Source organism: Oculina patagonica, chromosome 2 (genome assembly GCF_052425735.1).
Source record: "Oculina patagonica isolate OP01 chromosome 2, crgOcupat, whole genome shotgun sequence".
NCBI classification, from domain to species: Eukaryota; Metazoa; Cnidaria; class Anthozoa; order Scleractinia; family Oculinidae; genus Oculina; species Oculina patagonica.
In genome coordinates this window covers 46,021,045-46,047,607 of record NC_135759.1, presented here as the reverse complement: position 1 = coordinate 46,047,607, position 26,563 = coordinate 46,021,045, and the positions used below count along the sequence as shown (strand labels likewise).

General features: G+C 38.1%; 1 protein-coding gene and 1 long non-coding RNA gene across 5 annotated transcripts; one reads left to right on the top strand and one right to left on the bottom strand.

Annotated features, from left to right (window-relative positions):
* Nucleotides 1-26,563, bottom strand: LOC144644917 (uncharacterized). Of its 4 annotated transcripts, none has more exons than XM_078504481.1 (3): nucleotides 26,371-26,563; nucleotides 17,990-18,325; nucleotides 1-621 (listed from the first exon to the last, which is right to left on the bottom strand). In XM_078504481.1, exons 1-3 carry the CDS (start codon nucleotides 26,417-26,419, stop codon nucleotides 281-283), a joined length of 726 nt encoding a protein of 241 aa, XP_078360607.1. In that variant the 5' UTR covers nucleotides 26,420-26,563; the 3' UTR covers nucleotides 1-280. The 4 variants fall into 4 exon arrangements, with proteins under 4 accessions (XP_078360607.1, XP_078360609.1, XP_078360608.1 ...); XM_078504483.1 differs by lacking the exons at nucleotides 17,990-18,325; nucleotides 26,371-26,563 and adding exons at nucleotides 2,376-2,705; nucleotides 7,426-7,551 and having other exon boundaries at nucleotides 2-621; XM_078504482.1 differs by lacking the exons at nucleotides 17,990-18,325; nucleotides 26,371-26,563 and adding exons at nucleotides 2,376-2,705; nucleotides 4,914-5,065 and having other exon boundaries at nucleotides 2-621.
* Nucleotides 19,675-23,089, top strand: LOC144642109 (uncharacterized). The gene is made up of 3 exons (XR_013568702.1): nucleotides 19,675-19,954; nucleotides 21,672-21,719; nucleotides 22,707-23,089. It is a non-coding gene; the product is annotated as an uncharacterized LOC144642109 (long non-coding RNA).

Below are 26,563 nucleotides of genomic sequence, written 5' to 3'. Positions count from 1 at the left end.
TATGAAAGTCAAACTATACACTTTAACGTCGTAACGTTACTTTAATCAGGAAGATAAACATATACAAACTTGTATAACGAAAAGGACTGAACCATCTTGGCAAAAAGCTAATTAAACTTCGTCTAGTAACATCACAAATTATTTCTGCCTTGTTCTGAATTACAATTACGGACTTACGGACTGTTACTGTGAAAGACGTTTTCTATACAAGATGGACTACATCATATATTTCATTTGCTAGAATACATTAATCTACACCAGTCCTACTGTGACGTTAAACTTAACGCACAAAGGCAACGATAGAGCATGCCAAGACCATGATGGCGCTGACCACTGGACCCGGACAACTACTTGGGAGGACAGAAGTGTGTACTGGGGGAATAGTGCTTGGTGCAGGGGTACCATGATTGCAGAAATTTCCAGCGCAGCAATCCACGCCTCCACCGCACTCACTGTGTGATACACAGCCTTTAGTATATATAGTCGAGCCTTTTATATCCAAAGAGGCTGAACCACAGCGATCATTGCCGAAAGCGCAGGTCATTGATTCCTGTTTGACAAAGCAGTCACTCCAAACAGTGCTTGGTGGACACGATTCACACGTAAGTTGTACTGTTTGAACTAAAACAAACAACAAAAAGGTATCGTTGAAAAGTTTAAAATTCATAAGCTGTATGTTTGTATCGCATCGGTTACTGTGGAGATGCCAGAGAAAATAGACTATGCATTTAACAGAAGCAAGGCTTGAGGGTCATGAGTTTATCAGTTTAAGTGTTCTTAAATGTCACTCTCGCAACGTAAAGTCTTACTTTACTTCACTACTATGGCAAAAAACAGTAGAGCAGTAAGTAGGTAGCGAAGAAAGAATGCGTTGACGAGCAACATAGTATAAGGACATTGCTCAAATTAAAAAAAATATACAGGAACCTTAGATACAAGAACGACCCGTTCGGCTATAAGTTTGAAATATCGTACTGTTCGAGAGAAGTTCGAGACGGCAGGGTTATTTTTACAGTAAATGACCGATAAAAACGGCTAAATCCAAGGGAAATGACTTTTTTGTTTCAGTTAACGGAGAGTCCGAGTTAAGCGACTTCGAGATAGCGGGTTCTTCTGTACAACCAGGCATAGGCACTCAACTCATCTCTATGCACTGTCGTCCCCAGAGTAGAGCCTTGGGAGCTACTTCTGTAAATTTCGAATATGTGTGTGCCGCGAAGGTTCTTAAACCCGGACCCTATTTAAGGATGAAGAAAACAAAAATTGATACCCTTTTTGAGGCCTTAGTTCGAAGAATGACACCCTATTCAAGGGAAAAACAAAAACTAAAAATGGCGTGAACGGGTCAACTCTATTTCGTTTCTGTTACATAGGAAGTTGAACTAATACTTAAACGGATAGTTCAGTTTTAACAGAGCATTTCTTTATCGATTAGCTGGACGTTTACGCACTGCAATTTAGGTAGTCAAAAGAGGCAAAAATGATACCCTATTTAAGGATCGAGAACCTAAAAAATCATACCCTATCCCACGGCACATACCTATATAGCCCATATATGGGAGTGCCCCCCCCCGGGTCTTTATCACGATTCTTAATTCAATATGTGCTTTGTAATTTTAGCTTTTTTTTCTTATTGTTAGCCTTTCAGTAGATTACGTAATGTTACCGTCACTTTCTGTTGTTATATTGCTACTTTTCTACGTGGCTTCCAAAATTAAGGTATAGTGTGTTATGTTTTTTTTTTAACTTTTTTTCGTGTATATATACTTTTTTATCAGAGAAAAGCCGAATGGTCAAAACGATTAAGGATTCCCAAGTGCTTCAACAAAAAGTGGAATATCACTTTTTGCATTTAGAAACGAAGTTCTGTCCCAGTACATAGAGTGTATTGCCGGTTATACATTTCATCCAAGTCAAACCGGTCAGACGATTTCTGCCTTCAAAAATTTTGTTTCGTTTTTACTGAAATGTTTTACTTAGCTTCATAACGGAGAATAAATTCATCGTCATAGCTTTCTAAGATAAGATTCTAGCATCTCTAAAGTACGTGATCTGTGTCTTTATAAAGCCCAAGACAGGGAAGGGGAAAGACTCCGGCAACACTGATGTTCCCGTTCTCTCTTTTCGTACTTTTGAGATTAGATCAGACACCTTTATTTAAATTATAAGGCCAGGGTTGTCCTTTCAGGGGCTTTAAAAGCAACCTGCTATCAACAGGAGCCCTGAGCACTAAAAAAACTAAATTACATACACATGTGTAGATATGTCCTTCTACAAAACAGGATCGTGCTATGGGCTTTTCTAGAGCTCAAAATTATAATAATTGAGGATTCATTCTCAGATCAAAGAGCTGCTGAAAGGTAAGTAAACTGTACCTGGTGGTCTGTTTCCTCCATTGCAGTTATCTCCAGAACAGCAGACGCCCTGACAACTGACACGGTATTCGGTTTGTTCTCGAACTTTGTTACACTCTCTGGAGGTTTCAAAGCTCTTACACTCACTGCTGGAGGCACAATATTTTACGTAATTGTGAACATTATTAAGTAAATTGTCACGATGATCTGTCACGATGCCCACACCACATCGATCCTTTTCCACAGGACAGTTTTTTACTGTTTGATTGGCGGTGCACTCATCCCAGCCACTATTTGTGGGATTTACGCCTGTATTAGAAGATTGACATTGGTAGCAGGAAGTTCCATGTACTGCAGACAAAAAGTGCACAAAAACAAAAATTAAAGGACGGTCATAATTTTAATCACAGAAAGCGTTGTCACAGTAATTGAAACAATATCCGTTAAAGAGTGAGAAATTAGTAAACGAACGATGTAGCGAACACACAAGGTATTAGCAATTTTATTTAAGCTGAAATGTTATAGCCTGTGTTGCAGCCGGACGTGTCACAAAATTCTCGATATAGCTATACCGGCGGTAAATGTTCGTGTATTTATTTGTTATTGAGAGCACTATACGAACCATTTATTAAGGCTATTATTCTAGAAACATATCAATATTTTTAATAAAGTGCCAATCTAACAAGCGTTCTTATTTGTCTCAACAGTGTGTATCATGAGGGTACAAAGCAGGAAACTGAATGCTCTCTCCAGTTCGCGTGCTGCTTTTTGACCAGTCATTACCAATCTCCCGTTTTTCGCAAATCAAAAGAGAAATTTCACGATTAAAATGAGATAACTTTACCATAAGAAGACCTCAACTAGTGCGTTTTATGGAAGAAATTCGGGCGGTCTTTGAAAAGAATTTTGCAGAACAAAATACCGTGTTGATGTAAACACTCACTTAATTCCCCAAAAATAAAATTAGCTTAGTCTCAATTTTTGATTGGCTTGCAAAGTAATATTTCTTTAGGCTACACAATTAGGCCATTGAGTGAGATAGGCAAGTCCTTCTTCCTAAGAGTGTCTCTCATTCTAACTCAGTAAAAGGAGCAAAATACCTCAAAGAAATGTTACACATTCCTGTTGACTATATCTGCATGCTCTCTCTAGCTGTTGCTAGACTTGAGGCTAAACTGACCAATATGATTACTGAAATTGGTAAATCTTGAAAAATTGGTCCGAAAAGGAAGAATTTAAAGGTACCCTATAATGTAAAGCAAAATAAGAAGGCAGTTACAACACAAGGTGTTTCCAGGCGGCCACCCATTCAACACTACCGTCCGGCCGAGCAGTGTTTTCACGAACATGTCAGATTTTAATAAGTTGGTGTAATCATGGTTTAAAAAAGATGATAATATTGGTTAAAAAAGATGGTAATAATATGGTTAATAATAATAATGGTTAAAAAAAGATGATAATAATAATTTTGATGATGAAGATGATTTATTCAAAGGCATAAGTTTCGGGTTTTTTTTAAAATAACGTCAGTCTGGCCTGCCAAATCTTGTGAAACAGTAATAAAATATCGTGCTGAAATTCAGGCTCACCAACTCCATTTTACCAAACATGATTTGCTTGTCCATGTCGCACCGGGTGTCAAAATTGTGTGACCTTTCTTCACACCCAGGGAGTCATTGCAGCAATGTTTAGACTACGGTTTGTACTTGTTAATAAACCCATGCTATTTATAATTAAATCTCACAGCTTGTGGGGTAGTGCATAAATAGAATTATGAAATCAAACGAAATAGTTTTACCGTAATTAATTGCCCCCCACCTCCAAGTGACTGAAGATTTGGAATTTTTCCCACGTAAATTTGAGGGGCGCATTAATAGCGAATGTACCCTGTAGAGCCAAAGCAGCTATTTAATAATTAATGTAACGTTAACGGGGATTTTGATGCATTTGTGGTGAAAACGGAGTTAAAATTATGGCAGAGGCTTTCCTTATTCACGAGAACACCAAGGTGAAGATTTTAAGTGGATTACTCAAGGGAGACCAAGTGCAATTAGCTTTTAGCGATTTATCCAAGACACATGAGCAGGGTTTGAAAAATTGTGCTCGACTTTTTCAATTTGCGATTAAAATCTCATACCCATATAATTCATGATAATGCCTCTTTTCTAGCTCCAATCGACTAATACAGTGTCATTTTTTAAACCAAGCTAGACCATTTATTTTTAGGTGCCATTTAGTCACGAATTGTGAAAGACGCATGATTGAATAAAATTGTCATAAAGTTCATGACGTTTTATGGCTTCCACCGTAATCAAGTCGATACATAACGATTAGCACGGAAACCCGATACTTTGAAAATAACAAAATAACTTTCCTTACATAAAGAATAGCCAACATTATTGATCGTGATCGAGTAACTAAATCGAACCACTTTTCCTATAAAAGTTAAAAAGGCACTCTTTTTGTTGTTAACTGAAAGCCTTGGTACTTAAATAACCCTGACGGCCATAGATCAATTCGGCTCCCATTACGAACTTGGCTGATATTAACGAGACTTACCGGTGGAGATGCAAAGCAGAAACGCAAGAGACAGAAGCAATTTCATCATGTTTATCTTGTTAGGCGCAGTTGTCTTCGTTGTCCACTGGTCGTGCTCTGGGAAGCGACAGCTACACAAATGTTTCCGCACTGAGTGGTTGAGTAAATTTCTAGCAATTAATTTATTTCTCTCATTTCTTTCAACCAATGATAGAGTCTTTTTTTGTCATACCAGGCCTGTGCCATTTTTAGCTGCCAATTAGATTTTGATTTGCTGTTTGAGGTCACGATGATTGATATGTGTACCAATGTGAACTATACAACTAGCAGACGTTACAGATAGCTAATGCTGTCGATCTGCCATTTTACACACTAAAATGCCATTATTTAAACACAGGTAAGCAATTACCTGTTGGTACAACGTGCAGAATAGAGTTACAGTAAATTACTTCATATAAACGGGTTAAATCCAGAGGGGAAAAAACTGAGTTAAAAATACTTTAAAAATTTGACATTGGCTTGAAAAGAATGTTTCTGGACGTTTCGATTAAATATGTAAATTGCAAACCGGCTTCCCTGGTGCCATAAGAATAAAGAACTTAAAAATGCAGAAAAAGGTGACAATGAATGCTCTAAGCCAAAAGGGAGGTTGGAATTCTAAACGCGAGTTCAAACAAAAGCGTGAAAAAGAGTTGACACGTTCTTAAAAATTCTTAAGATTATATGTCTGGGAATGATACGTGTTCATTAATTGAATTTTTTCCATCAAGGACACGCTTCGACAAAGGGTCAGTTGGTTTCCACGCTGACGAACGGACAACATTTTCTTGATCGATTTCGTGTTGGTGGAGCAAATGGTGTTCTGCCAATAAGGAATTTTTTTCCATTGTTGTTATGTCATGCTCTTTGATGAGTGTTACGAGTGCGCGTGAGGTCTGCCCAGTGTAAACACAAGCGCAATCTTTGCATTTGATCTTATATACAACTCCTTTGGAAGCCTCCTCACTTATTTTATCCTTAGGTTTCTTCAGAATGTTGGAAATGGTACGAATGGATTTATGAGCGACTTTGATGTTAAAACCTTTAAGGACTTTTGCAATTTTCTCACTCGCGTTTAGAATTTCAACCTCTCTTTTTTGCTTAGAGCATTCATTGTCAGCTTTTTCAGCATTTTTAAGTTTTATTGTTCTTTTAACTCCAGGGACGCCGTTTTGCAATTTTCATATTTTGCTGAAGGAGGTTACAGAAGTAACCGAAACGTCCAGAAACATTCTTTTTTAGCCATTGTCAACTTTTTAAGTATTTTGACTCAGTTTTCAACTATGCCTGACTACAAACCGGATATTTTTTAAATCCAGAGGTCATTCCATAGTTGTTACATGCCGCGTAATTTTCCGGTCGATTGACGAGGCCTTCCAAGAGGGGTAATCGTGTCAAAATTTTGCAGACCTCTGGGGATCGAAGTCGCCTAACAAACGGCTATAAATGGCGCTGTTGGTTTTCGCAGTAGACAGAGAAGTTCCGGGGATGGACGGATGACAAATGGTACCTGGAAAATTGTGGATCTGTGAAGCTTTTGATCCAATCTCGCAATCTAGGAACTCTTTGGAATGAGTCACGAAGTTATTTTTTGTCTCAGACTCCCGGAATTTTTGTTTTGGCCGAGGTTCACGGTTAGAATAAAAGAAAAGAGTACTGAGTATATTTATGAATAAATTTTATGCTTCAGCATTTCCTTAAAGCGAGTTTGGATCAAGTGACTTAACTGCGAACATTTGATAGCTGGTAAATGCTCAAGTAATTTGAAATTGCAAAACTAAAAACAAACCCAAAATTTGGTACCTTGTAGCTACATCATCACATTTGAGTGTTATCTGAACGGATCACAGCACTGAAAACATTGTTAAAGCGGCCTTCACACGACAAACTATTGGCCAACTCGTGTTGGCAAACTCGAGTTGGTGTGTGTGAACGATGCAAGAACGGCAAACAAGTTGGCTAACTGTTGGCGACAAAATAGAACTTGTCTCTATTCTCACCAACAGTTTGCCAACTTGTTTGCCAACTGTTGTTGTGTCGTTCACACACACCAACTGAAGTTTGCCAACATGAGTTTGCCAACTTTAGTTTGTCGTGTAAAGGCGGCTAAATTTATAGATCGGTATGCTTCAAAGGAACCAGTCAAGAAAGATAAAATATTCAGCCTACAACGCTGCCTAAAGTCACCTTGTTTTTGGCAATGATCAAAACAGAAATTGAATAAAACTTTCCTTATACACTTTCTTTGAATTAGAACTTAAGTTTGAACAACGACAGGTACACGCGCGAGCATTTAACCTTATTTACTTAAGGTACAAGGTAGTTAGTTGCTTGGACGCGCGTATTGCTGTTTGCTTACAAAACTCATATTTGTACAGTTTTCCGGTGAAGCAAATTCTAAAAGTTCTTTTTATCATTATTTTCCTTAACTTTGATTAATCTCTCCTGACACATTACAACTTTTTCAAGTCTGGCTGATATTTACGAGACTTACCGGTGGATATGCAAAGAAGAAACGCAAGAGAGAAAAGCAATTTTATCATGTTAATCTTGTAAAGCGCAGTTGTATTCGTTGTCTTCTGGTCGTGCTCTGGGAAGCGACAGCTACACAACTGTTTCCGCACTGATCAACTACTTTGTCTATAAAAGGACAGAACTTATTGTCCTTATATTTTTTCAACCAATGAAAGAAAGGATCCAGTTATCGTCACACATTGTAATGAAGCCTTTCTTATCATACAAGGCCTGTGCTATTTTTAGATGACTGACAGGTAAACTAATGTGGACTATTCAACTATGCGACTACACCATTTTTGCTCAATAAGACCTAGTTCAGACATCGTGCTCCTGCCGTGCCGAACTAAATTGTCATTAGGTTCGACTGTAGCACGGCAGAAGCAGGACTCTGATTCAGACGTCGTGCCAGAGTCGTACCAAATTCAGGAGTACTGAATCAACGTAACAATTAGTCAGCGGTGATCCAACAAAAACGGCGCCGTTTTCCAAAAACTCTCAAAGAATAGCAACAGAAATTTGTTTTTCCTTTTGCGAGTACGGCGAATGTTTGTTTGTTTGCCCGACTAGTTTCCGAAAACCTGCTTATTTCGGATTCAGATCCTTCTTCGCCCTGCTCCCTGTTATTAATGTCATCTACTTCGTTGAATGAAACATCCTCGACGTGCTTTTTAGAAGAAAAATATTCATTGTATTCCTTTGGCTGGCCGCCATGTTTTTTGCCGTCTGGCAAGAATAAAATTCAATTTGCATACTTTTACGTATGCAACTGGTGACATCGTCACCAGGGTCTTCTCCGTTTTCAAAATGGCGGCTAAAAACGGAGAAGACCCTGGGAACGAGGTTGTGCGCATACTCCGTAATGGAGAATTATTCTCGGGTCTCCTCGTAACTCCTCGCGGGAATGTAATCCCGTCAAAATGCATTAATATAATTTATGAATTTGGTTTGGTGCGGCAAAAGCACGACGTTTGAATCGCTGCCGTGTCGAACTAAATTGCTTTGCCGAACTCAATTCAAAAGTTTGATTCAGACGCCGTGCTTCTGCCGTGCTTTTGTCGAACTAAATTCCTGAATTTAGTTCGGCACGGCAGGACCACGATGTCTGAATTAGGCCTAATAATGATAAAAACAGTTTGGATGCAGGGGACCACGCAACGAAGAAAAAACTGCTTGGCTTCTCTGCTGCAGGATCTCTTGTTCAAGAAATGCTCGTACCAGACGTCACTCTAAGTGCTTATAAAACCAAATTGATTGCAAGGCTGGTACAACGGCAGGAGGGCAAGTGTACCAGCCTTGCAATCAATTTAGTTCTAATAATGATATTATTACTATTCTGCGGCACATTTTACCTGTTTGTGAAATGTGCAAAATAGAGTTACAGTTATATAGACTCTTGGTTTTAGGCCATCGTAACTTGATTAAAAATATAATACAAACAGCGGTGATAAACATGATGAAAAATCGCATTTTACTAAACTTGACGTTTCGTATGCTAAGCTACATACATTTTCAAAAGTATGACTGTTAAAATTTTTTGGCAACTATTTATATATTGTAATGAAAGGGGTCTGGAACCAAGACTGAGACGATTGATCTTCAGCAGTAACTTAATAAATGTAATGACATTTCAGTTAATAAAGCAACAACCTCTCACTGCCGACATTTGCATTCAATGAGGGTTGAAGTTCTTGGATGAATAATGTCTCCTTAATTTTGCAGTGGAGGTCAGTTTTGCCAGACGCAAGGATTTCGAAATGATCCCATTTGATGTTATGGCCTGTGGTTTTAAAGTGATCAGCATTTTGTGAGGGCCTTATAATGTTCAGTTTTTCTGTCGTGAACCCGGGGGAAGGGGGGGGGGGGGCACTCCCTATATTGGCCTATACGGGGAGGCTCCCCCCGAAAGGGGTACCTTTTTCATGCTTTAGGTATATAAAATGGTAGGAATTTCACAAGCTAAGGTATATAAAAGGGTAGGGATATCGCTCATTAAGGTATTTAAAAAGCCTTCAATTAAAATATTTCGAACAGACGCATCTTGTGGAGGTATTATTTAAATTTATCAAACACTACATAAAATGGCATGAAGACTTCCTGTTTTAGGCATTTGTCCTGTCTTTAAGTGAAATGGTAAATGAAAGGGGTACCTTTTTTTCAGTAAAAGGTATACGAAAGGGGTGCCTTTTCTGTGAAAATGGTAAATAAAAGGGTAAGGTCGTATCGTAAAAATGGAAACCAAGTTGTATTTATAAAATTAAACTATACACTTTAACGTCATAACGTTATTTTAATCAGGAAGGCAAACTTATACAAACTTGTATAACGAAAAGGACTGGACCATCTTGGCAAAAAGCTAATTAAACTTGGTCTTGTAACATCACAAATTATTTCTGCCTTGTTCTGAATTACAATTACGGACTGTTACTGTGAAAGACGTTTTTGAGTTATTTTTTCAAAATAGCTCTTTAGTCGGCGCGATGGACCTGTAATCAGTGAAGTATGTGGGTTTGTCACACCAATCAGATTTCAGGTACTATCGGAACCAATCAAATTGTAGTTTATAAAGGGGAAGCAAACTGACGTAGTCAGCAATTTCGTTCGAAGTTTTTAGATTAGAAGGAGGTGGAATCGGTGAGTTGTGATTTCACCCTGGATTAAAAACGTTTTTCGTAACGCCCGCCTGCTTACAACGCACACGCCGTGAGCAAAAGGCCCAACAATAACTTGTTATTCGTCTTATTCGAGCGTACGTTTGGAGAGGCTAGCTTTCCTGTCCGTAGTAAAAATAACATATAACATTTGCACAAAGCAGATTTGAAGAATAATGTTGTCATTACTTTTGCCGTCCGCTTTGCGAAGTTCGTTGGGAAATTGGAAAGTTTGTTATGAAGTTGCCAAATAGGTTGCGAGTTTGTGAATCAAATTGTGAGCTTCGATACAAAGTTCCCAACTTTGGCCCGAAATTAATAAAACCTTCTATAATTATGTTATCAAAAAGGGCTTTGCTACGCTAAACTGTTGGAAACAAATGTCATAAAAATAAAAAAATTTTATGTTCAGCGAGCCGTAAACATGTTGTCTCGAACAAATTACTCTGTCGCGTCGCGTCGGCTTCGATTAAAATCAATAAACCATCCAGTTTCATCCGGTTTACAAACGCAGAAGACTTGAAATTGAAGACAGTGAAGATTATGCCTCACAGAAATCGTTAAATATGTGTTTTCATACAAAAAAGTTAAAATTTGACCAAATTTCTACCTGCATAAAATTTATTTATCGCCAAATCACTTGCGTGATCGCTGATGCGAAACGTTGTCTTGCACTTCAAGCTACTTCAACTTTTCTTGACAAGCTCTAAAATCTTCGAGTTCAGAAATCGCCATGACTTTCGAGCAACATGTCTTGTTTCTCCTCAACTACCAAAACTTCGAAAGTTCAGTGGGGCCGAAGTTGGGAACTTGTCGAAGTTCGCAATTTGATTCGCAAACTCGCAACGTAATTGGCAACTTCATAACAAAGTTTCCAATTATCCAACAAACTTCGCAAAGCGGGCGGCCAAAGTAAACTGAAATCAACTGTAAAACATCTCGTTCAAATATTTAATGAACCGGTACAAGTATTAACTTTGCTGTTAAAAGCAACTACAATCGATAGCAAAAACAGAATAAGAGCGTGCCATTCCGTGACAGTTTGATATCTCAATTAGTTCTTGGGTCTTCTTGTTTGTTGAATAGAATTAAGGTTGTAACTGAAAGAAAATCTTTGTTGAACAGTTCTGACAGGAAACAAAGACTCCAGGTATACTGCGCTTTAAAGAACTTTCCCGAAGAAAGTGGTTTTTGATTTGATGCGTTTATTACTTCGTTTATTATAGTACTTTTCGTTCAATGTGAGAAAAACAAGGGTATCGTGTTACGTTCGTTTTTAAAAAACAAAGGTCTCATGTTACAAAAGTGAGAAAAACAACAATATCATGTTTCAGTGTTTGGCAAAAATCCAAAAGTATTCCGTAACAAACAAAAGTAACACGTTACGGTTGCTACAAAGCTAGCAACAAAATAACCGCTTAAACAGAATAAGAACGTGCCATTTTGTGACATTTTGATAATTGAATTAGTTTTTGTTTTTCGATTAAATGACGAAAATTTACGTATTGAATAAAACAGTTATGATGTATCAAAATGCACGTAAAAGTTATTTTGTTTGCAAGCAAATTTTGTGCAAAAAAGTGACTCCGTGGGCCGCCATACACAAATGGCTCAACCCATGGCATAAACCATCCCAACAGGACAATCACCCAGTTTCACCCCAAGCCACCCCATAAATTGAAAAAATAACTCCTGCACGCTTAGCGTGCCTATGTTTTACACAAGATAGACCACATCCAGGGGGGGGGGGAGTTGACTCTATTGTTTCCAGTTGTTTATTCTTGTCCGACTCATCACTGCCAGTATGACGTCACATGGCAACGCGCGAGCGATTCCCTCGGTTTGGTCAGATGAGCGGGATTAAATTGTGAGTACGCCACAGCAGAGGTCCAGAAAGGCTTATCATTAGTGCTTATATCGCTATTGTTCGCTAATTCTTTCCCAGTAGTTAGGTTTGATGCCTTAACTTTCTGTATGTATGATCTGTTTCTGTTTTTTGCGCCCGTTATCCTGTAATTTGGTTATCATTTTTAACTCTTGAACGGGACAATAGGCGGGACCGCCATTGTGCTTTCGGGTCAAGCGAAGTCCATCAAAAACATCCACCTTTTCACCCGAACATTTTTGGAAATCCGATTCATAATAGGAGGTTTTACTCCTTGAATATTTATATTTAATCTCCGGGGCCTTCCGTGTCGCTTGAGTTAGCCAAACTTCATGTCTTTCCGTTCGAGTGCAAAGGTATAATTTTATCCAGAACATGTCAACAACGCCGATCGCTGCTTCGCGATCTCATGTAGGATTCTTTTTCCATATATTTTAATTCGCATTCATTGGCTTATTATAATGTACTACTGTTGGTATCTGTGCAGTTCTGTTGTATTCTGTGGCTTTCCTTGCCGTGACGACTTTTAAATTTAATTAATTGCATACCTCCTGAAAAAAAATAATTAAAAAGGAAAAGCTTACAACACGGGGTATTTCGAGTCCGGCACCCATCAAAGTGTTAACCCCGTCCGGCAAGCTTTAACTTTGGCCAGCTTGAATTTAGCAAGCGCTTTCATTGTGGTTTGAACGAGGAAAAACGTGTTGTGCGAAATAGACATAAGTTCAAATTCGTTGCCGCAAGACAAGTAGTAATAAATTACCGATAAATAAAGACTTGAGTAAAGTTATTATTTGTTTTTTTTTATAATAGCCAATGGAAACGCAGGTTCCATCCGACCTGGCTGAAGTTAAGTCCTGTCGGGCGAGGTTAATACATGGATGGGTGACCAACCGGAATTACCATGTAGCGCCTTTTTCCTCTTGATTGCTCCTATTTTCGCCTTTAAGGGGAAAGACATGAAGATCCACGAATGCTGAAAGTCTGATACTGCACGCACATCAAGAACCGTACATTCTGTGCCAAACCTCCTATTTCTGTTACAATAAAAATTAAATTCGCTGTGCAAGGACCCTCGAACGCTCGACCTGTTTACAAATTTCATCGATCATTCTACACTTTGCGAATGTGTTTCTGTTGATTTAAAAAAATGAATATAACGTCTGATCTACCAAAAAATAGCAGAAGAGAGACGGTTGCATTCGCTAACATCTCTGCATTATTGACTTGAGTAAAGGAAGGAAGGTAACAGAGTAAAATGCCACATTCTTGACTCGTTTCTCTATTGACGCTTGCCCGCCATCTTTAATATCACTTATGCGAAGCGTGACGTCATACTGGCAGTGATGATTAAACCAATATTTTCCTTAGAGACACCTTCCCCCCCCCCCTGACTACATCATATTTCATTTGTTAGAATCCATTAATCTACACTAGTCCTACTGTGACGTTAAACTTAACGCACAAAGGCAACAATAGAACATGCCAAGACCATGATGGCGCTGACCACTGGACCCAGAGGACTGCTGTTTACGGGGGGAGTAGTACTTGGTGCAGGAACACCTTCATTGCAGAAATGTCCAGCGCAGCAATCCACGCCTCCACCGCACTCACTGTGTGAAACACAACCTTTAGTATATACAGTCGAGCCTTTTATATCCAAAGAGGCTGAACCACAGCGATCATTGCCGAATTTGCAGGTCATTGATTTCTGTTCGGAAAGACAGTCACCCCAAACAGTGCTTGGTGGACACGTGTAACATGTAAGTTGTACTGTTTGAACTAAAACAAACAACAACAAGGCATCGTTGAAAAGTTTGAAATTCATAACCTGTATGTTTGTATCGCATCTGTTACTGTGGAGATGCTATGGACTTTACTTTACTACTATGGCAAAAGTCAGTAGAGCAGTAAGTAGGTAGCGAAGAAAGAATGCGTTGACGAGCAATATAGTATAAGGACATTGCTCAAATTAAAATAGTAATCGTATCTATAACAAAATTCTCAAATTTGATTGGTTCTGCGCGCGCTTATTTGTTGCGTAATCGGCGCACGATCACGTGATACCTGTAATTGGACACCTACGCCATCCGCGCGTCAATCACGCGCATTTGAATGAGATTTTTCATGCTGTTTTCCTACTTTTTGTACAAGCAATCGAATTTACCTTTGGCTTTTTCTCACAAAAAACGTTCTCAAAGTCTTCCCAACCTGGAATTTGGTTTTTGATACGATTAATTAGTAATTGGACCTCGTGTCATACAATTCAGAGAGTAATCGTGCTCGTAATTTCAAATCGTACGATTCCTCCCTGAATTGTACTCCATTCAGTCCAATTACTATTACATATATGGGAACCTTAGATACAAGCAGGGTTGGAAACTAAAATTTCGGAGCACTCGCCATCTGGGCGAGTGACCTTCAAATTGCATTCGCCCAGATCAGTTTTCACTCGCCCAGGATCCTCCATTATAAAAGGGAAAATTTAGCCCCCCTCCATCCACTAATAAGATGTACAACTTTAATTTTTTTAATCACGTTTGATCTTCACCGTGCCACCTTGGTGGTCGATCACGATGCAGACGAAATTTATTTCTTCCATGAAAAATCGGCAAAAATATACCCTACTCCACAATAAAAACATGAGAAAAGTTAAATTACAGTTTTATTTGATACGTATTCCTAGATTCCTGTAGTTTGTGTTGTAATTGTACAGAAAAAGTGGTGGGAAAATAGCCTTTTTGTTTTGTTTCGTGGCTCGGTGGACGAGTACAAGAACGACCCGTTCGGCAATAAGAGGTAAATTTTTACAGTAGTACCCCGACATCGACCTCAAGGTGAAAGAAACATTTTTCGAAATTGCGGAGGTTTGATATAAGAGTTCGTGGGAAGTGCGAGAAAACCAAGTTCGTGACCTGTGTCTTTGTTAAGCCCCAAACAGGGCAGGGGAAAGACTCCGGCAACACTGACGTTCTTATTCTCGCTTCTCGGTCCTCAGATCAGATCAGATCAGACACCTTTATTTAAATTATAAGGCCATGGTAGACTTTTTAGGGGCTTACTAGGTGTCTCCATACAGTTTTTTCTGGGCAATACCTACAATTTGCAACTAGCCTTTTAGCAGCCTTCCCCGACTCAGATCGATATGGAAATTACACCAAATATTGGTTTTAGATTGAAGTGTTGTTCAATATATTTTTTAAGGTTATCGATATTTCCATGGCAACGGTAAACAGAAAACCGCCAAATCAGCAAAACCTGAATTTTACGCGAATCAGAATTCCCGTTAAAAAACTAATTCCAAAATCTCAAGCAATGGTGTACTGTCAATAAAAATTTCGAATAAATCGCAAAAATGTTTCAAATTGTACTTTTTTCATAATGATAATAAATGGACCGAGGCACAAACACGACGTTGACGAAGTTACCTCAAATTACGCAAAATTTTCTATAACTTACTTTTTGTAGAGTTTCTTCATCGCAGTTTCGAGAATTGGATCTTTTCGTACGACCACTTCTGTTATAATTATTGGACAATTTTCGATTTTAAGCTCTTTTTTAAAAAATCTTAAGAACGGCTCGATAGTTTTTTTGAAACGATTACCACGCATGCTTGATAATACAAACAACTCAATTCCAAAGTTTCATTTCCATCGATTCACTGGAACGTTTTCAAATTTAACAGTAAAGGATGCATTCGAACGGACAAAACAATTCGGTTACTATTCACGCTTTACAAAATTATTCTAATATATTTTCAGACTCATTTTTGCATCTTCTCACATGCAAATTTCGCCATTAGTTTCTTTTGTCCGCTTAGCCTCCTCCTTTATCGTAAAATTGAGACCTGTTCCAGTGAATCAATCTTCATAGAGCGGTTTTCACTTGAGCGTGGAAAGTAATTTGCTTTTACTTTGGTTTTGCATTACTACGCTCATTGATTGGCTCAAAAATTTCGCGCCACTTTCTCAGCCAATGAGAAGTAAAACCAAAACCAATTGCGAGTTTACTCGCGCATGTTTTCGCGCGCTTAGTGACGACTACATGTAATTTCTTCGAGTTTTGATTGGTTTACTGAATTGTTAGTGTTCTTTTTGATTGGTCAGAGTAATTACTTTGGTTTTGGTTTTACGACACTCAACTAAAAACTGCTCTAACACTTTGGGGATACATTATGTGCATTATTAAACATGTGTGGCAGAGGTTTTAACAAAATCTATCGAGCAGTTTTAAAGATTTTTGATAAAACGCTCAAAATGGAAAACTATCTTAGAATTCTTATGCTAGTAATCGTAAGAAAAAGTACAATTCTCCGAATCGTCGAAAAGAAAATTGACAAAACTTTTACAGCGCCAAAAGGTAAGTTTAATACTCATTTTGAAGTTATTTTGAAGTAATTTTATTTAAGCAGTGCCTGCGTCTCGGCCAGTTTACTATTATCATGCAAAAGGTATTGTCTGGAATAGTTTTGCGATGATCTCGAATTCAAACATACAATTTTTTTTGTTCTTTTATATTTGATTTGCAGTACACTTTTGTTTCAGATAGCGGTCTCATTTTTGTACACCAAATCTGATCCGCGTAGAATACAAGATTTACTGATTTCGTATTTTTTATTTATCGTTGCCATGGAAATATCGATTTCCTTTAAATATTTTATATAAATCTTCAATCCAAGTCCAATATCTGGTCAAAATTTAATATCGATCCAAATCGGGGAAAAATGCAGAACGGCCAATTGAAAATGCAAGGTATGCGACCAAGTATTGACTGAATTCCGTAAGATACTGGGCGGCGAAGGCATGGAATCAACTGCCAGACGGAATAAGAACAATTGCAACACTATAGGCCTTTTACAATGCTGTGCGCAGCTAGAGAGTTTCTTTTTATGAATTTAATACTTTTTGATTAATTAATTTTTCGTTCTGTATATATATATATATATGTATGTATGTATGTATGTATGTATGTATGTATGTATATATGTATGTATGTATGTATGTATGTATGTATGTATGTATGTATGTATGTATGTATGTATGTATGTATGTATGTATGTATGTATGTATGTATGTATGTATGTATGTATGTATGTATGTATGTATGTATGTATGTATGTATGTATGTATGTATGTATGTATGTATGTATGTATGTATGTATGTATGTATGTATGTATATATATACATATTTGTATTTATTTTCTCTGCGTATTAGCATATGTTTGCTAGTTTAACAATAGAGTGTTACTGTCGAGGAACTATCGGCTGATAGTTGCCCCGCGGAAATTTGATGTTCTTAAAACAAATATTAGCCCGAGAAGCGAAGCTTCGAGGGCAAATATGCTAGTTTTAAGAACATCAAATTTCCAAGGGGCAACTATCAGACCGATAGTTCCGAGACAGAAACACTATTGTTTTTATTGTTCACCACTAAATTTTCTTCCGCGCGCACATACAAAAACAAGCATCGTGAATTATTTTTACTTTTGAGGATAAAAAACTCAATTGAAAGCCGAAATTTAACAAACGAAACAAAACCAGACGAGAAACCCACTAAATGCAGTGAATTTGGTTGGGTTTTTTTGTCTGCAGGCAGCTTGTTTACAAAAAACAGTCACGGGCGGGCACTATCCATCCGGGCATTTTTCACGGGAGGGCACTATGGGCTGATAGTGCCCTCCGGCGGACGGGCACTATCGCGTCACGTGTTCAATTTAAACCAATCAGAATCGGAGAAAATTTAGTGGTGAACTATAAGGGCCTATAGTCAGCTCCCGTCAGCTCCAAGGGTAAATAAATTTTATTGATTGATTGATTGATTGATTGAGTGGTTCAGCCTGCTAATAACAACAGCCCTGAGCACTAAAGAAACTAAATTACATACACATGTGTATGTATGTCGTTCTATAAAACAGGATCGTACAATAGGCTTTTCTAGAGCTCACAGTTATACTAATTGAGGATTCATTCTCAGATCAAAGGGCTGGTGGAAGTTAAGTAAACTATACCTGGTGGTCTGTTTCCTCCATTGCAGTTATCTCCAGAACAGCAGACGCCCTGACAACTGACACGGAATCCTGTTTGTTCTCGAACTTTGTTACACTCTCTGGAGGTTTCAAAGTTCTTACACTCACTGCTGGAGGCACAATATTTTACGTAAGAGTATTTATTCTCATATGGATAGAAACTGTTACGATGGACTGTCACGATGCCCACGCCACATCGATCCTTTTCCACAGGACAGCTTTTTACTGTTTGATTGGCGGCGCACTCATCCCAGCCACTATTTGTGGGACCTATGTCTGTATTAGAAGATTGACACTGGTAGCAGGAAGTCCCATGTACTGCAGAAAAGTGCACAAAAAAGAAAAATTAACGGACAGAGTCATAATTTAAATCACAGAAAGCGTTGTCACAGTAATACGCTGTTAGAGAGTGAGAAATTAGTAAACGAACGATGTAGCCAACACGCAAAGTAAGTCTTTCTTCTTAACCCTTAACATGCTAAGCGCGGATTATTCCGGGATTTGGAGGAATGGCCATTCTGCCACTTATGACGTTACCAATTTACACGTCAGGAGATTTTTGTGATTTGCATCTTATAGAGCTTGGATAGATCTTTCCACAGGACTGTCCATCTTTAATATTGACTGCATTCCGACAGAGCTAATCGAAAAAAACGCGATCAGTTTTTGGTGTAAAATTGGTGCTAAAACAGGCCAAAATACCCGTACTTGATCATGATCTCCTTTCCAGGGTTTTCCATTGATTCAGATCAAAACTTTTCAGGCCAGTAGAAGGGGTGCACAGAGTAAAAGATAGGGAGAATAAGAAAGCAGAGAAAAACGAAAAGGAAAGGAGCAAGGAAAGAAGTCGGAACGGTTCAGCGAAAAAAAAAGACCAAATTTTGGCTTATGCGCATGCGCCAAAGTAAAATATTGTACATTTTTACATGGAAATTTCATCAAAATCTTCCTGCATTCTCAGAAAGTGCATTTTTAGCAAATTTAGAGATTTTTTTTGGACCGTAGAGCCAAGAAAATCGATTAACGGTAAAAAAACGCGTTTTTAGGAATAATTTCAGCATATTAAGGGTTAAGAGTGTTTCTCATTCTAACTCAGTAAATATAAAAAGACCAAATTATTATGATTATTTTGCATGAGACTAATAGCGGAGCTCCCACGCGCCGAAGGCGCGTAGCGTAGCTCCATTGGTAACATGCGGGTACAAGGGAACAGACAGGGCAAATGGTATCCTATCGAACCGAGAAATTTTGGTTGTCGCGTACGTACGTCCGTCCGTACGCACGGATTAGGCCTGGGAACGAGCTAGGCTCCAGTGGCAACCCGCGTCTTTTGGCGGGAAAAATCATTACTATCAGGCCCTCAGCAAATAAGTTTTTTAAAAACGCCTTTCTACTCAGCTAAGCTTATATAGTAGACGGTTTTAAACGCGAGGGAAAAAATCATTCTTAGCTCTTGTTGACAATGTTAGAATTACATGAAGGGGAGACTAACTTGAGGAAGTCCGCTGTTGGCTTTCCGGCTCGTCTGGATTTATCAGCTTCTAAGCGAGCTTATTTTAAACTTGTGCATGGGTTGATTTGCCAAATGTTCTGGTTCATACGTGATAAGCTCTCGGGAAACGGTAAGGTGAACAGCAGAATTTTAAATATGGTTCAGAGTACAAAAGTCAGGAAACAATCTCACAGCATGCCGATTTACCAAGCGTACGCATGAGTTCACTACTAAGCATGAAGACTCCGCGATTGAAGAGCACACGAAGGACTCAGTTTTAAAGACAGTTTATTACAGATACATTATTTCTGGATATATTTCTCGTTTCACCCGCGATGACAACCATAGTTAGTAGAGGAGTAAAGATTGTGGCCGATCGAAATGGAAATCTTCCAAGCTTCTTGGTGAGTTTGAAGCAAAGACGGTCAAAGACAACATTCCTTTACGAAAACAAGGTGAGCTATTGATGTTCATTTTTTTTAACAGATTAGAAAAGTCTTTGGTATTTAGATTAACCAGCATTCAACCTAATACATTATTTTTAAACGAAGCTGAGTTCTAGCTCTCAGTCGTGTACCGGTATGTCAAACAAGGACATAGACTTAGTGGACTGAAATTCGTTTTGTCTTAAACACGAATTGTATATTCAAAGCATACCTTACTTCTGGCGGGTTTTTCCTATCCGAGTTAATTTGTTTATTCTGTAGTTAAATCACCGAAGTAGGAAGAACACACCACTTTTAAACGTTGGAAAGAGTACAGAACAAGTAGAGAACAAAATTTACATGAAAATTTGTAAGAATGTGGTCGAGTCAGATGCAATGTAGGGGACATAATGCTAGCTGAGAGTCTTAGCGAAATATAGTTTCTCCATGTCCTCTGTTATTTTTCACTGAGAACTTTGCGTAGTTCTCCTTTTTTTTTAAATTTTTATAATATGAATGTTATGAGTGAAAACGTTTTGTGAAAGTTTTGTATTTCTTATCTGATAACAGCCTTTCTCAGAATAAATTGATTAGTTTATTCATATTTTTTATAACTTACCGTATTTAATCGATTAAACGCCTCCCTCGAATAAGCGCTACATGTTAGAACAGAAATATTAATAAACGTCGCCCTCGAATAAACGCCGCATCATGATCATGCGGCATTCATTTGAATAACAGACTCGGAAAGCAAATGCAGTAATAATCAAGCTTGAGCAGGCCAAAACAAATATTTTTCTTGATTGTAACAAGGTTTTAAGGTATTGAAATTGACTTTTCAGGCATGTACTAAAACATGTTTCTGTTTTTGTTTTTTTTAATTAAAGTGTTCAGTTACCATACTATTGTTTACAAGAAATAAATTGAATTTTAAATGAATGGCGCCCTCGTATAAACGCTTCCCTCTAATAAACGCCGCACTCGAATCACGAAAAATTAAATAAACGCTGTGGCGTTTAATCAAATAAATATGATATATGAAAGAATATAGCACAGTTTCTAAAATGTTATGCAAAAGATCATGAAATTTTCTTAAGTTATAACAACCAAACTGATCCTGAAGTTTTAATGTAGGATAAGGGCTTGGAAAAAAATAAATTCCAGATTTCCCTGTGGTTGACAAGCAGCTCTCAAATTTTGCTTGCCTAGGACTGTGCATGATTGTGTTTCTTAGTAAACTTGTGACTGTATAATTTACATCTAGACGACTTGCCTGGGTCTTTTAAACTATTACGCAAACAAGCATAAAAAATTAATTGCTTGACAGAAAAATCTACTTGCCCCAGACAATTAGAGGGTACTTTTTTTAGCCCTGTGGCTATGAGCATTGCTTTCTTGAAGGTTGCACATGACTTGTACAATTCTTTAAGCCTTTCAAAGTTTTCCAACTTAAAGCAGTGACTAAATCAAATATTTTTGCCAATTTTTTTTCTACAAGAGAAGTAGGATTAGTATTTGATCGTGAAAAAAATAAGTTCAAGTAAATAATACATGTACAACAAGTTTTTTGAGGTCAATTCAGTGAGAAGTATTTATAGAGGGTGTAAGATGCAGTTTGAAGTTGTCATTTTTTTTTGGTAAATCTGTTGTCTTTCTAAAACTTGCTATGATAGGATTTCCATACTTTTTGCCAGGATGCAAGTTAAGAATTTTACAGGTTTTTGATATGTATAAATTTTGTTTTCAGTGCAGGGAAAACAGTCAAGGGGTGCAGTTAGTGAAATTGGTGATGCAGGTAATCATAACATTAGTGTCAGCTTATACCTTTCTTTATCTAGATATTAAAGAAGCTCCATGATACATTAGTGCATGAAACTTGTTTTTCAAGTGTAAAACTTTTGGGTGTGAAAAATGGTATGTGTTTTAACCCCTTGGTAAGTTTACATTGTATGTTTCCCTAAAATCCTCGTTCAATTGAGGAATTTAATATACACAATTTATATGTAACAGCACATGTACATAAAATGTTTTTATTGTTCAAGAAAAATGTTTTCGTTGTTCATACAATGCACCCCTCCCCCACCATGGAGGAGGGGTATGAGGGCAAAGAACCAACAAGATCTGCTACCTGACTCGACAAAATACCGGAATACTTGTAATGATTTTGTGGGAGAAGTGCAATTTGACCTGTTGTGTTTGAATTCCTTTTGTTAATAGCTAATAAGCTCAAGCCCTAACTTAACATAAATTGTCTTGTTGTGGTACCAGGCAAATGTAGAAATAGAACTTAAACTCAGCTGAAATTTTACGTGAACACAAAGACTTAGTAAAATTTTAGAGCTGCTAAGGCCAGAAAAGCCAGCTGGGCTTGTTGATGAGCCGGCTCAGTATTTCCTGGACTTAATCACAGTACTTTCAACAGCACCTGTCAGAGATAAATATAAGAGTCTTAAAAGACACATCATTTTGTAGGGAACTCTTGAATTAAGCCGGTGTTTCACACCCCAAAACATTCATCAAAGCCTCGCCATGTGCCGGGTGTTATTGATAGCACTATTAGTGTCTTCAGTAGTTAAAAAAAGGTTTTCCTGACACACTCACTCTGAAAGGACTTTTTGGTTCTAAACATATCCCCCAACACATTCCCTGGCCCATGCAAAAATTGGAAAAATAACTCTCTTTTTTATGTATCTGTATAATGTTCTGAATAAATTAAATTAAAATTATAAATATTTATTTGATGTCAATGATCATCAACAAAATGGTATTTTCCCTTTTTCAGGGTTAACACGAGTAGCAGAATTTCCACAGAGAGTTGCAGACACAGAGAGAGATAAATGAACAATCAGAATATATTATTTCTTCATTGCATGTACAACTAATACTTATGTACTCTGTGTGAAAATATACAATTTATGAAGTCAGGTGTAATTTTAAAGTTAATGAAATAGAGCCAGATAAGGTTCAACCATGTACGTATTTCTTAAGGGATCTCTGACAACACAATATAGATAGATAGATGGATAGATGCTTTATTAAAACTAAATTGCAACCCAAGGGTTAAATAATATAGTTTTTACAAAAAAATTACAATGGTTAAAAAGGTTAAAATTACTTTTATACACAAAATGAAATATACAGCTATAAAAAGTCAAGCATTTAAAATTTGAGCGCATTGCTAGAATAAAAAAATATAAAAATCATCCGGCTACCCAAACATTTGTGGGAGGTGTGGTGACCTAATGGTTATTGTGCTGGACTCCGGATCGAGCGGTCCGGGTTCGAGACCTGGCCCGGGCACTACGTTGCGTTCTTAGGCAAGACACTTTACTCTCATAGTTCTTCTCTTCACCCAGGTGTATAAATGGGTACCGGCTTATTTACTGCTGGGGGGGGGGGGATTAACCCTGCAATGGACTAGCATCCCATCCAGGGGGAGTAGAAATACCCCTAGCCGCTTAATAATGCTTCAGAAACCTGGTTACGCTCCAGCCTGATGAGCCACTTGGCTCAACAGCAGGCTTTACCTACCCAAACATTTAATTCCCAGTGCCCACACTGTGAAGAACAGTAATCATGATAATGAGATACACAGTTCATCAATCTCTAAATTAATATCACATGTTGCAATACAATAATAACTGATGAAATATATGTTGTTCATAGGCAAATTTTTACTTCATCACCAAAACCAAACTCAGTCATTAAATAATAAAACATTAAACACAGCTGTTTTGTTTTGTGGGTGTGTCTCACAGATCAGTTATTTGTTGTTAAGCCTTCTGTTTCAGTAGAACTAATTTAATAGCCATATTTTTTTCTCATGCTTGCATGGTTTAATATACAAGCAAATCCATGGTAAAATTTTTGCCAAACAATCTATACAGACTATACCTGAGTTTAGGACTAACAAACAGTATGTCTGCCTCTCCAGAATTTTTCTTAGTTTACATGCAATTAAGTAAAGTGAAGCCCCTCAAGGCCAAAGGGACTCATATGAAGGGAAAATGGTGTTATCATTTTGGGGAAACCTATTTGGCAGAATGATAAATGCCACTATTTTGCTTGCGGCTGGCTTTTACTCCGGTTTGCTAGCAGTCAGCTGTTATTTTTAGTATCGGGAAATAATACTGTCACTGTTCCAATAGGGCCCCCGTTTGGGGGGTGCGGGGGAGGGGGGTGGGGGTGGGGGGTGGGCCAAGCTACATGCAAAACTTTCCAGTTGTATGCTTTGTACAGCTATAACATACCAGTTATGGTGGGTGTATGGATATTTTCTAGAGCAACGCTTTCTTTGTTCTAGTTTCTCTTTGAGAGTTTATATACCTTTGGGAGGTTATGCACAAACTGCTAGATGATTATCCTCTTTTGATTGATCAACTATTTTTACTTTTATTTGGTGCTGTTGTTCATGGTGAAAACAATACATAATATATATAAAGAAAATAACACGAATAAAAAATCATTCTAAAAAAGATGTAAAGGGCATATAACCTGGGAGCTCCGCTTTTAGGCTTGCCTAAATCTATATATTAAAGTTAAAGCGGAATGCGTTCCGATTTTCTTTCAAAAAGTGAGCGAGAGCCCTTTTATTACCACGTCCGGAGACCGTTTTTTGTCCTTGCATGTCTCGGACTAGAATCTTTTTAAGAACGAAGCATCAGGCTTGGATTTTTTAAAATAGTAAAGACTCAGCGTCTCGAGTAGTTTCGAATTTACCACTCTACACTCCCAGTATAAAACGGGCCTATACTGATGCACACAAATCAATTAAATAGGAAAATGTATCAACATCACATAAAAATACCGCTCTGTTTGACAAATCTTCAGGTTTAAACCAACGTTTGTCATCTGTTAACCAAACAAGACAGGATCAAAGAACACGACCGGGACATCCGACTCGCCCGTACCCAGACCTCCGCCGTTGCAGAACACACCAACAACACCGGACACTACCCCCTTTGGAACGAGGTAAAGTTTATTGATCGTGACCCACACTGGTACAAACGCAGGGTCAAAGAGGCAATTCACATAAGACTTCACCCTAATAATATCAACAGGGATAATGAAATTGAAATTCCTGAAGCATGGATGCATGATGGACAACAGGAGAACTGTACGACAGCGGACCGCTGAGGGAACAACAGGACACAGAAACAGCGAGGATCGAAATGCACCAATCACAGCTGTTGAAAACCAACCAATCACAGCGCAGCAGCGTGCTTTATAAGTTCACACACAACCAGTCGACCTTATCGCTAAGGATGGGCCGATACAGGTTTTTCAAAACGATACGATATCGATACGATATTTGCCTTTTTTCTCGATATCGATATCGATATCGATATTATGACGTCATTTCCGTCCGTCATACAAAAGGACTGACCTGGCATTATAAATTTTAGCCAAAAATGTTGATTTTGGTCTATTTGTTTCGCTGTTGCCGAGCAATGCGTGGACATCAAGTCAAGGCAAGAAAAATCGAATATTGACAAGAACAACAATATTTCTTTGAGCAAAATTACATTTTTAAACCTCAGGTGCTGACCAGAAGACCGCAGGCTCAGGTGACGTGTGCAGTATCGAAAACGTATCGAAAGTGCGATATTTTTTGAAAGTATCGATAATTGTCAAATATCGGTGTATCGAATATTTGGTATCGAGTATCGGCCCATCCTTACTTATCGCCTGATGAAGACTAGCAGTGCAGTCGAAACGTCGCGATCTCCATCACACGTGACTACGTCGTGAGACAAACGAAAAATAATTTGTTATTGCCGTACTCTACCACGATGAATAACCAAAACATTTTTTACGATATTAACATCAATTTTGATTGTTCGAAAAAAAAATCACAAGAACGGCAAATGCAACTGATGAAGATCATACGATCTTAAGTTCAACACAACAAGTTCAAACCTGAACTACAACAGTTCAACAAGCTCAGCAGAGAGTTAGACATTAGGTACTCCGCTATTTCGTAACACTGGAAGCTTTGGGACACTCTAGAACATAATTGCACGGACAGGCACCCAAAATGATCGTACTGTTTAATTCTCTTCTTCAGTTATAGACAGAACGTTTGTAAGACGGCAAAAGGCGCTATCACTTGAAAGAAATGTCACTTACAAGGGTGAATATAATGCCAGCTCAAGTTATGTTCCCATAATTGTTTCCTTCCTCGTTTCCTGCGAAAACAGGGAATGTTACTGCGGTGTAGCAGAAGCAAATTTTGCCTCTTGGAGACAAAAATTGACGCTGGAACAATGCTTCCCGTGTGGCGAAACAAGGAAACTTTGGGGAAACATGCGCGCTATGAGTGTTTCTGGACGCATTTTTCCTCGTTTTGCCAAGCCTTCAACTGAGAGCCTTAATACTAATTGACCCAGAGATCAATTAATCTCCATTACAACTTTTCAGTTCTGGCTAATATTAACGAGACTTACCCGTGGATATGCAAAGAAGAAACGCAAGAAAGAAAAGCGATTTCATCATGTCAATTTTGCAAGACGCAGTTCTCCTCGTTGTCTTCTGGTCGTACTCTGGGAAGCGACAGAAACACTTCTATTTCCGCACTGATCAACCACTTTGTCTATAAAAGGACAGAACTTTTATTGTCCATTTAGTCATTGTCACACA